The sequence below is a fragment of the Myxine glutinosa genome, chromosome 3 (assembly GCF_964187855.1).
Source record: "Myxine glutinosa chromosome 3, kmMyxGlut1.1, whole genome shotgun sequence".
Taxonomy (NCBI): Eukaryota; Metazoa; Chordata; class Myxini; order Myxiniformes; family Myxinidae; genus Myxine; species Myxine glutinosa.
In genome coordinates, this window is record NC_136263.1 from 213,332,800 (window position 1) to 213,350,566 (window position 17,767).

The window sequence follows — 17,767 nt, forward strand, 5'->3', positions numbered from 1 at the left end:
TTCGTCAAAAACACAATTGTGAAAACTTACTTAACTTCGAAAGCGTGAGCGCATGGACAGCTTCGAAAAGACGTGACCTCGCTGACAAAGATCTCGTGAGATCTCCAGGTTTTGTCAGATTTCAAAGATGTAATTCAGTTATTTATTCATTTTTAACAAATACAAATTATGATTAGATATTTTAATCTTTTTGGGAAAACCCCTTCACGTTTTTCTCTTGTTTTTTTTTAAATATTCATTGTGAAGAACAATAGGAATAATATGAATGAGGAAGAAGAAAAATTAGAAGGAAAGAAGTAGAAAGAAGGGCTGAATGAAGAATAAAATAAAGAAATAGAAGAAAGAGAAAAGTACTGCAATAAGTGGAGTCAAATGAAGTGAAGAAGGTGAAGCACAAAAAAAGTATATATTTTCACAAATATCTGTCATAATATTAAAAACCATTGTGAAAAGGATAAACAGCATTACATTCGTGACCTCAGCATATGATAATAATATTCCAAAGCTTAAATGATGACAAAGGTTTTTAATAGCTGAGTTGGTTGAAGTACAAATCTTCAATAATGACATTAGTTAGTACTTCAGTACTAGCAATGGTACGCACCCTACGAGGGTACCGGTACCCGCCCTACGGGGGTAAAGTCCTATGGGCGGGGTTTCAATCGGGAAGCCCAAATGAAAAGGCAAAATATCAGAAATTGAAGGCTTCGTTTATTTTAAACGATTTATATGAACATCCGTTAAATCATATCACACGCAAATTATCAAAATCTAAACAGTATTTGTAGAATTTCAATAAAAGCCACATCACTGTTCATATCGGTAAATATTATTCCATCGTGTTTAGAAAAACTGGAAAATTGGAAAAATTGGAAAATTGAGGGAAAAAATGGAAAAACAATGTAACCTATTTTACTCAAGGGGGTCCCAGGAGTACCCACCCAAAATTTCGTTACGATCCGTTCAGCCGTTTTTGCGGTACCTGGAAACAGACAGACAGATATTTGGTGAATTATAGTGAGATATTGCAGCTCACATTAGTAGTGTAATAATGTTGCTTCTGGGACACCTCCGTTTAACATGGGAAATCCCTATCTAATGTCATTTACCCCCTTGTCTTTTTCAAAAATCATAAACACCTCTATTTCTCCCACCCTCATCTTTATGAACCTTTTGTCTGTAGTACCTATCCTTAATGTTGTTCATTAGACCACTCAAACACTACAAATATTTGTTTTCTCTTATAGACCTATCATCCTTCTTCTACATATCATCTGGCAGATTAATCTTTGACCCACTCAAACATTGACCCATTCACTTCCATATTAATTCTTTCCCTCCCTCATTGCCCCTAAAGACCTCTATTTCTCTCACCCTGTTCTTTACGAACCTTCTAACCTTTTGACATGTTATCCTTATTCATTAGACCACTTAAACACCTGTGATCCTTCTGACCTTATGGACCTTTTAACCTTTTACTCTTAATATCATCTGGTGAATATAACCCACTCAAACAACGACCCTACAAATATTTGTTTATGTGTGGGAAATAATTTAATTCTCCTACAACTCTCCTCACCGTCTCATCCAACTCACCGGTATTTAAATTAATTCTCTTATTTGTTTTGTGAACTTTTTTACCAGTTGCCTTTTCAATTATACTTATTTGATATTTTTTACATTCATTTTGTTTTCCATTTATATACCACTCGAACCTTTTCTAATTAATAGCTCACTGTTGAGAAATGACGTTGTTTCACTTGGATAACTTCCAAGGAATTCTCTTTGTCTTGTTTCCTGTTTTTCACAAACACACGCCCTCAGTTTCCAAAAGCTGACAAGCACTTCAGTTCCCCGAAATACATTTTGTTCATTATAAAAAGAGAGGTCTCCGAATGGGACATTTAAACATTGTGAACGAAGATGAGCTTGTCTTATTCCAGTCTTTCCTCTGATGAAGAATACTCGCCAGGACATTGGTAAGTTCATTTGGTATTAAACACTGTTAATGAGAGCTTTGTATGTGATTAATTATACAACTAATAATTTATTTTTCCTATTCATTGCAGCAATTCAAATATTGTAAATATCCTGGCAGAATTTCAAGTTGTTTCTCAAGAGTTCCACAACGAACTGAATACGGGTTTGAATAACCTACCTCCGAGATGGTGGGCTCAGAATGAATTCAATGTTTCACCGTTCTTAGAAAATTCACGTGAAAGGTATGATAGAAAATAAAAAACGAGAGGTGTGTGCATGTGTGTGTGCATGTGTGTGTGTGTATGTGTATGTGTGTGCATGTGTGTCTGTGATTAAAATAGAGAGATCGAATTGTGAGGAACAGAAATGAAAAAATGAGATTGTGTGTGTGTGTGTGTGTGTGTGTGTGTGTGTATGTGTGTGTGTGTATGTGTGTGTGTATGTGTGTGTGTGTGTGTGTGTGTGTGTGTGTGTGCGTGTGTGTGATGTTTTGTCAGGCTTACTTCAGCATATAATAGTAATTTCTCCTTATTTTGTTTGCAGTATTAACCTCGAAGACCAAAATTTTGAGTGGGATGATTTTGATCCCCCAAGGAGTGGTTATTTCCTACCAACCTGTGAACCTCTACATTTTCAACTCAACGATCTTGACGCTAAGCTGGATTTTTTCGAGGTAAGCATGTGTGTACGTGTGTGTGGTTCACCGTTTATAATAGGTACACCATATCCCTGCGCATCGTAAGAGGTGATTCAGGGTTGGTGTCAGGAAGGGCATCCGACCCTATATTAATAATAATAATAATAATACATTTATTTTGTATAGCGCTTTTCAAGACGCTTTGACATGGAACATAAATATGAAATAAATATCTCTCCCCTCTTGTCTTTAATAGAAAGAGATTCAAAACCTGAAGACATCTGCTGAACCAACCTTTGACTTGTGCTGGGAAGAAATTGATGACTTATGCTGGGGAGAAGTTGAATGTATACCTCAAGAAAAATGTTTTAATAATATAAAGATTTTAATGTTTTCAATATTTATATATATTTGTTTTGTTTACAATTATTTAATTCTTAATTACAAAAAGAGAATAAAGGAAAAGGGACAGGAAGGTGCGTCCCCCTCCCTTGATCCCCCCTCATCCCACCCCTCCCCTCCCCTTGTGTGTGTGGGGAAGGTGGGGGTGGGATGAGGGGGGATCAAGGGTGGGGGACGCACTGGGGGTGGGGGATGATGGGTGTGGTCTGTGTGGGCGGGGTCTGTGTGGGTGGGGTCTGTGTGGGCGTGGTCTGTGTGGGTGTGGCTTATGATTTTTGTTTATTTAATATATTTTTTATTACCACTAATTAAATTAGCTAATCTGGGTGGGGTGAATAGAAATGTTGTTTAATGAATTATTAGCTTTGTTTTTTGTAATTCTTGCGAGTAAAATGAACCCAAGATTTCTTCTCCATTTAAATCATTTAATTTGTAAGTCCAAGGGACTGTATCCATTACATCAATGATTTTAAATAATTCACGAGTCCATTTTTGTGTATAACCTTTCTCAAAATGGCTTTTCCATTTGTATATCCTTACCATATCACCAACTTTGAACTTGGGCTTTCTCAAATTAATCTCCTTTTCATATTCTAATTTTGTAAATGTTTCTGATGGTTTTGATTTTGTTGATGAATGAACTGTATTATTGTAATTATCTACAATATCCTGAATTAAATACACCCATTTTTGAGAACCGAGTTGTGTGAATTTTTTATATAATTTCTCTTTCAAAGTACGATTAAAACGCTCAATAACAACTGCCTTTCCTTCATTAAAGGTGCTGTATAATTTAATACCCTTCCCCTTAAGAAATTTCATGAATATTTTGTTATAGAACTCTGTTCCCTCATCAGTCCATAACTTCTTTGGTTTCCTTTTATCCCGATCAAATATTAGCTTAAAGGCTAACATTAAAGTATCACCCCTTTTTTTTTTTAAAGGGACAACCCAGTCAAATCTACTCCTCAAATCAATAACGGTTAAAGCATACCTGTATCCCCTGTCATTATTCAATTCAATTAAATCAGCGGACCATATGTGGTCGGTGTATTTAGAATAAACCTTCCTTCTTTTAAACTTTGTGATTATAGGTTTGTGTAATTCTTCAGCCAAAAGCTCCTCAGTCTTGACATCATTAGAGCCTAATAGTTTTTTGAGGAATAACCAAGACCAAGTTTCAATTTAGCATTTATCAAATTTCTCACAATAAACCTATCAACTTTCTCTCTCAACGTTGGATTTTGTATCAAAGACAAATTATACAACATTTCGCTGTCGGCTTTATGTTTTTCAGTCAACGTAGTGGTTTTCCCATAAGCAATATCATGCTTCATACACACTTCGTCAACCCTATTTGTAGGTTTAGACCAAGGTTTAGGATTGTCAGCCTCATCTAATCTTTTATCCAAGTTTGTTCCTGGACCACAGAAAGAATACCCTGGAAGGTGTAATTCCCCTGGAATTCCAGTTGTTGTAAATTTACTTCCTGACAGAAACTTTTGTATGTCTCCTCCTCTTTTAGGAGAGATGAATTGGCACTTTTTAGAGCCACATACTTGACATATTCCTTTTTGATAAACTCTATTATTTTTAGCTTTAACATAAGAGATATTTTTAGATTTAGTTTTCTTTTTACATTTGAGACAATAACTCATATTTATTTATCAGAAAAATTCCGACAGAGTATCAAAACCTTTTTGGTTTTCAACATATACATTTCAATCTTTATTTTTAAAACATAAAGAATCCTAAGGAATGCCTTCACTCTCTCCTCCATTTATTTACAAATAAAAACTAACTAAAGTCAATGACACCAACATCATCAATCACATAATCTTTTCCTTCTTCTTCTTCTTCTTCTTCACCACTTTCTCGTTTAAATCTCCTCCCTGAAATTGAAGACATTGACGTTCTTATTTTTGAAACCATTATCTTCATAAGAGTTGTTAATTCTTTAATTTCCTCTTCGGTGCGTTGAGATTGATTTATTTGCTTTAATACACTCAATCTTTTATGAATCTCACTGATTTCCATCTTTTTATATTTTTCCTCCCTCTCTCTTTGCTCCCTCTCCTCCTCCTCCATTTTCTCCCTCTCCTCCTTCTCCTTTTTCTCCCTTTTCTCCCTTTCCTCCTTCTCCCTTTTCTCCCTTTCCTCCTTCTCCTTTTTCTCCGTCTCCTCCTTCTCCTCCTTTTTCTCCCTCTCCTCCTTCTCCTCCCTCTCCCTTTCCTCCTTCTCCTTTTTCTCTCTTTCCTCCTTCTCTTCTTCAACTCCTTCCTCATCCCTTGCTACCCTTGAGTTTGAACCCCAAAGAATATTATACATATACTCATCTGGATTTTGAGATATTCTTGTATCTATAATTATTTTTCTCATAATAGGATACCAATAAGATTTGTTGACGATTTCTAAAAGAGTTTTATATTTCATAACTTTGAGAAGTTCATTTTTATTTAATATTTTAAACAAGTCTCTATTTGTGGGTTTAACAATATCAGTATAAGGCCAGTTTTTAATGACAAAATTCCCATGTATATGCTCCAAATCATAAGGTATGTAATACCGAGCACCCTTTTCTTGTAGGTATCCTTGAATACAAAAATTATAATTCTCTTGTAGTCTTCTTCCTGCCATTTATGTATCAGAAATATATGTGAGATTAATATTATGACAGGTAATACCACCCCATCTTCCCACTACCAAATCGGTTTGTATTCCTCGGCTTTCTATCCTTATCTCATTACCTTCCTTCTTTGTCATGCGAACCATCGCTATACTATCATATATTTTTATTTTCTTAAAATCACGTATTTGTTGTTTACTAATTGTACTTCCACATAAATCCTTATCTTCACCAAGTGGATAATATTCTTCTTTACGAGACTGATTTAAATCATGTAGGTCTTCTATGTTTATTGAAAAAGACAAATTATACCCTAAATCAGGCATATCATACCCCCATTTATTAATTCGCATATTAACTAAATGTCCTTCTTTATAAAATTTAATTGTAAGCAGGTAGTTAAATTCAATGAGGAAAGGTGTATGGTCAGTATAACCAGGTGTTGTGGTTGTAAATTTTACTTGTTTCACAAAACGTGCTGTTTTCTTTAAAGATATATATTGTGATAAATCACTGAATCTAATCAAGTCATTCGCATCTGTAGGGTTTGGATAATTGATTAATTTATAAGTATTCTTCATATTAATATTTTTACTTACACTATATTTTTGTCGTTCAGCCTGTGCCTTTGTATAATAATTTGATAAATCAATATCCTGAGAGGATTTTCCAAAGATAGAACCATCTTTTCCAACATAGGTCATTTATATTAGATAAAAAATGATATCATAAAAATTTTCATTATTGTTGAGTTGAAATAATACATATAAACATAATTGGCCACAACATTTAGAATTAATTTCTTGAACTTGGAATGTTTGATAAACACCATTCTGTAAGAATTGTATTACTTCAACAGGTGGTGGCATACCATAACTATCAAAATAATATTTATCCTGACTATTATGAATACAAACCCAATGAGAACCATTCTGTGTGTCTAAATTCATAATAATATTCTTTGTATTCTTATTTATATGTGTTAATTCATCTCTCATACAAATAACCACATTATCAATTTTTAGTGTTTTACAATACTTAGCTAGTTCTATATTTGACGTTGTATTCTTTCCAAATTGTTTAAACCATTTATCCATTTATTTATGAGAAAGATACAATCCATTACCCCGTTTAGTTAGTTTAACACCCGCTTGAGCGATAGAGGAAAGCATATCTCCAACCAACAATCTAGCTTTATCAGGTAGACTTTCAAGTTTTTGAGCAAAATCTACAATGACACCACTTCCACTAATTTGTTTCTCCAACTCCTTGTTATGTCTTTCCAATTCTTTTTGAGCTTTTAGTTGTGCCTTCCTTTCGTTAGCAGTTTTTACCGCTGCTGAAATACCACCAGTCAATGCTCCCGCCGCACTTAAACCAGCAAATAAAGGAATTAGAAACGGGAGAAATCCTCCTCTTGACTCGTCTATTGAATATTTCTTTAACATAGGTTTCGTCATTTTAATTTTAAGTGATCCAACATCATTTAGTGTTTTTACTTGTGTGTGTGTGAGTAAAACATCAATTCTTACAGCTCCTTTTCTTTGAATTGTATTAACATTAATAATACAAGGCTTTTGATTTTGAATACAAGATGTTAATTTATTAAGATTGATTTGATTAACATATACCCCAACCATTTATTTATGAGAAAAAACCTATGTGATATTAATCATAACACCATTATCTGTATTAATCTGTAATTCTGTTTCCTCCAAAAGCAAACAATATGCATTAACCTCTTCACTCTCCCCTCTTTCAATGTATAGAGAAGTATCCACTCGATTAGACTTTATAGTTTCCTTTTGAGAACTCAGGTCAATTGCGTAGATTGTATAAAGTTTTTGAAACGCAACCATATCCAAAATAGGATCATTATTACCATTACTTTCACACACCTTTTGGTAGGACTTGTAGGCTTCCGCATAATCATTTTTTTCCCAATCAATTTCCAATCTATCTCGCGGATAAAATGTGCCATCAAGAGAAACCCGAAGTTGTTTCACCTTTGCATTATCACTCAGGGCATTATTCTTATTAGTACCGTCCTCTCCATCTGGTTTTTTAAAAATGAGCCAGAGGTATCGTGGCTTTCCTTGAAGAACACCTAAATTCCAAGTGTAGGTAGTGTGTTCCAGTTTAACGTGTTGACATCTTCTTTTAAGGTATGATACATTTAGCGGTTTCTTTGAGTTAAGTCTTCTATTTAACATCTCTTCCGTTTTAAGATTAGGAGTATATTCACTGATATACCAACACAAATCATTAATAACAAATCTATTATTTTCTCCAAAAGCATTTTCATCCCCAAAAAGCAATCTATTTACATTATCATTCCTTTGTAGTTGAAATCTAATTTTAAGCCCATACAAAACTTTATCATAATCACAAAATCCAAATATACCTTTCAGAGGTACTGCTACGGTAAAACTATTCTCAGCTTTTGCGTCATCATTATACATTGACTTCCTTTGACTATAACCAGGGTCTGCGTTTGTACCCGTTGACATATCAGGAATAAAACCCTCAACAGCTCCCTTACCCATTCTATCACTAAACGAATATAGTGTAAATTTCATCATTTCAGATGTAGCAGAGACATAATCAACCGCTTCAACCTCTTGTGTTCCAATATACAGGCGGACACTGTCAAACATTTTCCAGAAGAAATCATTTACGAGTGTAGCATTAGTATTATTCGCAGCCTTAGTGAATTTAAATTTACACAGCAAGAAACTATCAGCTATATTCAAGTAAGTTTGTTGATTATTTATTTCAAAACTTTTTGTTCCGTTTGAATTCCGGTCTGTTCCTGTTATAGCATTTACCTTAAAATAGTCTTCCTTTTTAGTGGAGTTTGAAATGATAATCGTATCATCCAAATCATAGATACTATCAATCGCTTCCATACTTGTATTTATATAGCATTAAAATTGTTGAAACCCTGACCCAAGTATTTTAATGATTTTTTGTCGTTCTTGTGAAGATAGTTGAGTTTTACCTTTTTTTATTTCTTTGATTGCTTGTAATTTATGAGACTCCTTTTGAGCATCTTTTATACTCTTTATAGCACCCGCAACGGAGCCCACGGCAGAAGCAGTTGAACCAATTAGGTCTTTATGTTTAAGGATGGTTGAACCAATACCCATTAGAGTATCAATTATCCCATCTCCTTTATTTCGAAATTGATGACCTACACCTCGTTGTCTCTTAGGTTTATAGTATCCTCTACCCACATACCTTGTATAGTCTGGTGAAAGGAACATGCCCTCCCCTGTAATTATTTTATATTTTCCCAACTCGTGTTTTCTCACAATAACCATTATTTATTTATTGAAAAACTTCACGTAGGTGAATTCTGATGGATATAATTTCATCATTAAAGGATATCATACGATTATCTTGGTCGGTTATCCTAAAATTTACTCTGTATATGGTTTTTCCTGACACAGGTAAATAGACAAGATTTTTTGGTTCCATATTAAATTTATAACCAATCGGGGTTGAGTATGCACTGAATGAAAATATTGTATTTGTTCTTATTCCATCGTTATAAGCACCATCAATCAAATCACAATGAATTAATACTGAATTTATACCGGAGGATATTTGGATAACATTATCACTGTAAAACGTCCCGTTATTTTCAATCTTTTTTGAAGAGAAACCCAATAGCTCTCTAAACGAATTTTCAATCGTGAAATCAACTTTATAATTATTTTTAAGTTTAATAGTTGATTTTGAAGTGTGTTTTTGAATATCTATTACAATATTTTTTGGTTCATCACCTTTTTCTTTCATAAGGCGAGAGACTTCTGAAGATATTTGAGAAATCTCGTAAGCTCCAGGTGAAACGGTTATAGTTTTATATCCACTTCCTGGATTATAACTAAACTTGTTGTTTTTCTCTGTGATATTAAAAAGGGTATTGTAAGTTTCCATTGACAACAAAGATGCCTCATATGAGGTAAGGGGGTCAAGTTGTAGTGGGTAAGGGAATGAAGCTGTGTAATCGCTCGTTGTGAAATTAAAACTAAGAATTGTGCTTCTCATCTTATTTAATATCTAATAAAATATCTTTGTATTGACATTTATTAATTATTTTCATGTTCATCAACTGATCTAAAATGGCTGAGGATTCATTAAAACAATTGTTGTTTCCAGCCTTCTTACTACCTAACAACAATAATAGCCTATTAACTAATTGTGATGGGTCATTTGGAAGAAAACTAACACCCGAACCAAGCTTACTTAAAGCATCAATAATATGTTTCTCCTTCTCATTCTTCTTACTTTTACCAGCAACAGAAACTCCATAATCAAGTGCATTTAGCAACTCAATATATACCCTATCTTCCTCTCTTTCCATATCAAGTGGTTCCTCAAAATATTTTGAACCGCTGAATCCGGGGTTTGTTAGAAGAAACATTAATCTTGGAGTTAATTTAACATTTGGTTGAGTAGAACTCAAGAACATCAATTCATCATTAAATATCAATACCTTTTCTTCCACAAGATGAAACACTGCTGGTTCTTCTGTTGGAATGAGACCTGCTCTGGTTTTTGAACCCGCCGAATATTCATTGTTTTGAAGAGCTTCCACAACATAATTAGGGGGTTGATTTACCTCCTCAAGTTTCCGAAATAATCCCTCGTCATCATATTCTAATTCACCAAGTTCTTGTTTTGTTATCTGACTAAAATCTTTGAGCATTTGAAGTTTTTTCGGAGTAAATTCTACCGTGGGTACTGTAGGTGAGTGTTGAGTTTTCAAAAGTGGTTTAAAGAATTTCTCTTGTTTTCTTTCAAAGGCTTCTTCACCAGTTAGTTTCTGTCTCCGTTTCTTCTTTATCTCTTCCTGTTGTTTAACAACTTTTGAAACTAATTGTTGATGTTCCTTAAACTTTCTTTCTCTTTCTTCAGTATTCATTTTCTGTATTTATTTATTGAAAAATATCATTTAGTATCTCATCTTGTTTCACAACAATATATTTATATTTTCCAATCGTGTGTTTCATATAATTTTCAAATTCTTTTTTACTACATAACGTAGAGCAATTATCTCTCCAAAAATTATTTACATCTATTGAATTTAACTTAAATAAAATAAAAGTATTGGCATTGTTTCTTATTGAGCGTCGAGGGAGTTGAAAATATGATTGACTAAGATATATACAATTACAAGAAGAATGTCTCCCTCTTGTATAGTAGCTATCCATTACTGTTTGGTTTCTCTCATTAACACAATCATCAAAGATGACGAGGTTCTTTTTTGATTTATCTAAATCTTGAGGTGAAGGTATATCATCCGTATTATCACTGAGAATACAAGTTATGGGTTTCGATTTTGATTTCTGTGTATCACAAAATAATTGTATTATATCTTCAATATTATAATCATTCAGTTTGTTTTGAAGTTTAAATAAACCGATAATGTCTTCCTTTTTAAGACCTGCATTAAAACCCTGTGAGAGTAGTTGATACTCGGGTTGAAAACTTGACTTTGTAAAAATTATTAAATTATCATAATCTAAAAAATTAGGACCAAGGAGCATCTTTAAAAGTAAACAGGTTTTCCCACATCCGCTTGAACCAACTATTAGACATCTCAATGAATTTGGAATGTTTTTATGGTTATTAAATTTTATCTTATTTTCCCAAACGGGTAAAAAATCATTCATTTATATATTTGGAAAACAAGTCATCCAACTTTTTTTGAGCTATTTTAGAAACTCTATATTTTATCCTGAGTTCTGGTTTAATTTCAAAATAATTCATTATTTTATTTATGTAGTATCTTGTATTAACATTTCCATTAAAATTATTTTGAATAATAAATATCATTAAACCCTTATACATTTCCTCAATACAAAGAGTCTCTTTCCTTGTAAGAAATGGTGTATTATCACCATAATGCTTAACATTCATCTCTCTTATTAATCTTGTAAAGTAATTCATTTTTGGTTCTAATTTAAAAGAGTTATATGTTTTTTTATATTTCTTATTATCATTAATTAGAATATAATCACAGAATAAACATTGTTTATATGAATCCTCATCATTAAGCCCCACTCTATCACAAGCCGGACAATTCTCTAATTTATCATATGGAGAGTCTGGAAATTCTAAATATCCTTCAGAACTTATCATATTTATGTGGTAAATTTTTACTTAAACTAAACGCAAGTTTATTCATTAATAAATACAATGTTTCAAAGCACAAAAGACAAATTTCAATCAATCTCTACTTCGGTGGAAGATATAGAAAAATATGTCAAAGATGTTAAATTGAACAAAGATAAATATGGAAATTTTTGGGTAAAACCAGTTATGGAAAATAACATGAGCCCCTCTATTTCATTTAAAGGAAGAGCTCTAACTATACCTGGAAAGACATCCATTAAAGTAAATCTAACAAAAGTTTCTCCTCTACTCCTGGCAATTTATTCAAAGCTTGAAAAAGTGATTGACCACGATACTTTGAAAAAGAATGATAAGACCATTAATAATTCTAGAGGAGACATTTGTATTTTCTTTAATAATCCAAAGGGTGTAGATCTAAGTAAAATGAATGATGTTAATATTTCTGGTGAAATGTCATTTCGTTCTATGATAGTTAGAGATTATTTAAAGATAACTTTTGATATAAAAATTGTAGAGATTGAATCTGTTAATGAAAGAAAGTATATAGATATTGATGGGAATATTTTTCTTGCTAATTAAATATGAGTCAATACAGCAGTGAAGATTTTACTATTTCATTGAACTCGGACGATAGTGATGATAGTATTTCATTGAACTTGGATGATGGTGATGATAGTATTTCATTGAACACAGATGATAGTTATGATACTAATAGTTTGTGCTCAAATGATAGTTATGAGAGTAGCTTTATTGATGACTCTGAGTATGATTCTGAGTATTCATGTGATAGTTATGACTTAGATGATTCTGAGTGAAAAAGTGTTTTAGTTTAAGCACAGTGATATATATAAAACGGAGCTGTAAAGCTCAAAAGTGTTTTATTTTAAGCACAGTGATATATATAAAACACCACGTTTTCTCACGCTATAAATATGGTTTATTGTGATACTTGCGAGAAGGAAGTAAAATATTATAAACAACATATTCTCACCGCAAAACATACATACAACATTTTAAACAAACTTTCCCCTCTTCCACCTGAAACAAAACACTGTTCTACATGTAATAAAAATATCCTCAAGAAAGGCTTCAAAATACATCTTAAAACAAATCTACATTTATCAAATTTTATCACAACTAAAAACTCTGATGGAGCATTCAAAGGACATATTAAAATAAGAGTCTTTAACTTCAAACCTCCTGAACCAGAGTCTATAGTTGATGCTGTAGAAATAGTTAAACCTGCTGTTCAAACGTTGATTGAAAAAACACTGAAGGAAATGAAACCACTTAAATTTTATATGGGAGTAAAATTAGAAATGACAAAGGATGAAGGAGTTATAGATGCACCATACATGAGAACTGAGCCACACTTTATATCTTCATATCAAGATTTTAAAACATCAGGAGTCTATGATGAACTTATTAAACAAGAGCAAGATGTGGATAATTCAATCGTAGGAAGTGGATTCAATATAGGAAAAATTATTTACATAGACATTCATATTCTTAAATCAGATCCTCTAAAAGCTTCTTCTTACATTGATTTACCCAGTGTTATCAAAAATAGAAAAGCAGTTATCAATATCAAAAATAAAGACAATAAATGTTTTCTCTGGTCTATTTTAGCACACTTACATCCTCCACATTTTCATGATGAAAGAGTATCTCATTATAAAAAATATGAGAATACATTAAATACGAAAGATCTAAAGTTTCCGATGACTTTAAATGATATTCCTAAATTTGAAAAGATGAATAATTTATCAGTTAATGTTTATGGTCTAACAGAAACAAACAACATTCAGGTTTTAAAGCTTTCTGACAATTGTAAACAAACTCATATTAATCTTCTATATTTTAATTCAGACGAAAATTCACATTATACATACATCAAAGATATTGCTAAATTAATAAAACCACAAGTCTGTAAGAGAACAAATAAAATATATATTTGTTTGCGTTGTCTTAACTTCTTCAATTCACAAGAAAGATTAGATAAACATTCAAATTATTGTGGCGAACATAAATCAACGGTAATCAATATGCCTAAAGAAGGCTCAAAGATCACATTCAAAGATGAAAATAAAAAGATCAAACATCCATTTGTTATATATGCTGATTTTGAAAGTATTTTAGAAAAAATTGATACTGCTTCTCAAGATCCAAAAGAATCATACACAAATAAATATCAAAAACATACTCCTTGTGGTTTTTGTTATTATATCAAATCATCCGTTGGTGATAAATATAACAAGTTAGAGATGTATAGAGGCTCAAATACCCCAGAGGAGTTTGTGAAACGACTAGAAAAAGACTGTGTTCGATTAACCAAGATAATGAGAGAAACCAATAAACCAATGTCCTTAACAAGTAAAGAAAAAAGGGAATTTATAAAAAACAATGTCTGTCATATTTGTGAGGAGAAAATTGGTAAAGGTCTAAAGGTTAGAGACCATTGTCATCTCACTGGTAAATATAGAGGTCCGGCTCATCAAAGTTGTAATATTAATTATCAACTCCCCTCTTTCATTCCTGTCTTTCTTCATAACAACGCTCATTATGATACACATCTATTTATCAAGGAACTCTCAAAGACTTCTGGAAGTATCTCAGCAATTCCAAACACGGATCAGAAATACATTTCATTCACAAAAACAATTCACACATCTCCTATTACTCATATCAGATTTCTTGATACATTTAAATTCATGGCAAGTCCATTGGTTAACTTGGTTCAAAATCTAAAAGAGTTTCCATGTCTTTCAGAGTATTTTTTAGATAAAGATTTTCTAACACAAAAGGGAATTTACCCCTATGACTATATGGACTCATTTGAGAGATTCAATGAAACACAACTTCCTTCAAAAGAAAATTTCTATAACAAATTAAATAATAGTCATATATCTGATAAAGATTATGTACACGCACAAAATGTTTGGGAAAAATATAACATCAAGAATCTTGGCGAGTATCACGATTTGTATCTCAAAACTGATGTGCTTTTATTGGCCGATGTATTTGAAGCCTTTAGATCTGTTTGTCGCACTGGATATGGATTGGATCCTGCTCACTACTACACAGCACCTGGATTGGCCTGGAGTGCGATGTTGAAAATGACAAAACAAGATTTGGATTTGATAACCGATGTTGATATGCTTTTGATGATTGAAAAGGCAAAAAGAGGTGGAATTTCACAAGTCTGCTCGAGTAGATACGCAAAAGCAAATAACAAATATCTTCCAAATTATGATCCAACGAAAGAGAGTTCTTACTTGATGTACTATGACGCGAACAACCTGTATGGCTGGGCAATGTCTCAGGCTCTTCCTTATGGAAAACTTAGATGGGTAAAGGAAAAAGACTACAAAAACGTTTTACAAGATGTATGTATCTCTACACAAAAAGAATTGGATGAAGAAAAAGTTGGTTATTATTTTGAAATTGATTTAAAATATCCAGAGGAACTCCATAACCTACACAAAGATCTCCCATTTGCTTGTGAGAAAGAAAGTCCAAAGAAAATGGTTGAGTGATTATCAACGATCGTTTGATATAGGTGAATCAACAGAAAAATTACTTACTACATTATATAACAAGAAAAATTATGTTCTACACCAAAGAAATTTGCGACAATATTTATCAAAAGGTCTAAGAGTAGAGAAGATCCATAGGGTTCTAAAGTTCAATCAAAGTCATTGGTTAAAGGGGTACATTGATTTTAATACACAAAGAAGAACAGAGTCAAAAACAGATTTTGAGAAAGACTTTTATAAATTGATGAATAATGCGGTCTTTGGTAAGACTATGGAGAATGTGAGGAAAAGACAAAATATCAGACTATCAACATCTTGGGAACAAGCATCAAAATTAATTAATAGACCGAGTTTTACTCGAGCTGAGGTCTTTACTGAGAACTTTTGTGCGATCCATTTGATTAAAGAGAGTATTGAAATGAACAAACCTATTTATATTGGAACAACAATTCTTGATTTATCAAAGTCATTAATGTATGATTACTTTTATAATAACTTGAGGAAGAAATATCAAAATGATGTTAATCTACTTTATATGGATACAGATAGTTTTATTTTGAAAATTAATACCAACGATGTTTATTCAGACATGAAAAGAGACATTAATATCTATGACACGAGTAATTACAGTCCAGAGAGTGAGTTGTTCTCTTCTAAAAATAAAAAGGTGATTGGAAAGTTCAAGGATGAATTAGGAGGAAATGTTATGAGTGAATTTGTGGGATTGAGGTCAAAGGCTTATGCTTATAAATACATTGTGAATAACGTTGAAAAGACTGATAAGAAGTTAAAAGGTGTAAAGAAAAATGTTATTAAAGAAACAATAAACTTTAAGGATTATTATAACTGTTTAACAACAAAGAAAGAAGAGTTTAGAAAGATTAATGGAATAAGAAGTTATAAACATCAATTATATTCAGAAGAGATAAATAAGAAAGCATTGGGGGCTTTTGATGATAAGAGGTTTATTTTAGAAAATGGAATTGATAGTCTCCCTTATGGTTATATAAGTATATAAGTGATAAGATATATATATAAGTGATAAGATATATATAAGTGATAAGATATACATAAGTGATAAGATATATATAAGTGATAAGATATATATAAGTGATAAGTTAAAAAGGGGGGGGGGGGGGTTGGGGATTTTAACGGGCTACCGCCGCCTTTTTTACTATTATATAAATGATAGAACCAAGTATCAACCAGACTAAAGAGTGGAGGTGTAATCAACCTTGGTATATAAATGGAAAACATAATGAATGTGAAAAATATCAAATAGGTATAATTGAAAAGGCAACTGGTAAAAAAATTCACAAAACAAATAAGAGAATTAATTTAAATACCGGTGAATTGGGTAAAAAAGATGGAAATATTTTTGAGTGGACGGAAAACTTTGATGGTTGTCAGGAAAATATATACTTTAATTTTAAAATGGTATGTGGCACTGGAGGTGCTCAAACAAGAACATTGAGGGAGGTTTACCATTTTATCTTAGCTCAGTTAAAATATCTTAATAAAGAACCAAACTCAAACATATTTTTTGTTAATATATTAGATGGTGAAGAGAGTGGCAAGAGAATTAAATTATTTCCCACGCATAAACAAATATTTGTCGGATCGATGTTTGAGTGGGTTATATTCACCAGATGATATTAAGAGTAAAAGGTTAAAAGGTCCATAAGGTCAGAAGGATCACAGGTGTTTAAGTGGTCTAATGAATAAGGATAACATGTCAAAAGGTTAGAAGGTTCGTAAAGAACAGGGTGAGAGAAATAGAGGTCTTTAGGGGCAATGAGGGAGGGAAAGAATTAATATGGAAGTGAATGGGTCAATGTTTGAGTGGGTCAAAGATTAATCTGCCAGATGATATGTAGAAGAAGGATGATAGGTCTATAAGAGAAAACAAATATTTGTAGTGTTTGAGTGGTCTAATGAACAACATTAAGGATAGGTACTACAGACAAAAGGTTCATAAAGATGAGGGTGGGAGAAATAGAGGTGTTTATGATTTTTGAAAAAGACAAGGGGGTAAATGACATTAGATAGGGATTTCCCATGTTAAACGGAGGTGTCCCAGAAGCAACATTATTACACTACTCACATTATATGTAAATTAACCCCAATTCTCTTGAGTCAAAGAAAGGTGCTTAAAGCAACCAAGAAAAACCCAAATAAGGTAAGCCCTTTGCTGTTTCAAACCCTACTTGGGTTCCTCTCCAGCTGTAGATGTTCACAAAGTAGAACATACATGAGAATCACAAGGCGACACACCCCCTCAGTGCTTTATCTGCTCATAACACCTGGCAATGCCCATTTGTGGGCCCAATGGTCCAAGGAGTGTAGGCATTGGGCTGCAGCAGTGGAGAAATGTGATACGGTCTGATGAGTAGTAATTCACCATGTTCATGACGAATGGATGTGTGCACGTGTGACAACAGC

At 32.6% G+C, this 17,767-nt stretch overlaps 1 protein-coding gene across 1 annotated transcript; it reads left to right on the forward strand.

The window, feature by feature from the left end:
* Positions 1-1,074: 1,074 nt before the first annotated feature.
* LOC144891261 (uncharacterized) lies at positions 1,075-17,554 on the forward strand. The gene is made up of 5 exons (XM_078773677.1): positions 1,075-1,979; positions 2,070-2,222; positions 2,524-2,653; positions 2,874-3,158; positions 17,549-17,554. Exons 1-5 carry the CDS (start codon positions 1,924-1,926, stop codon positions 17,552-17,554), a joined length of 630 nt encoding a protein of 209 aa, XP_078629803.1. The 5' UTR covers positions 1,075-1,923.
* The last annotated feature ends 213 nt before the right edge of the window (positions 17,555-17,767 follow it).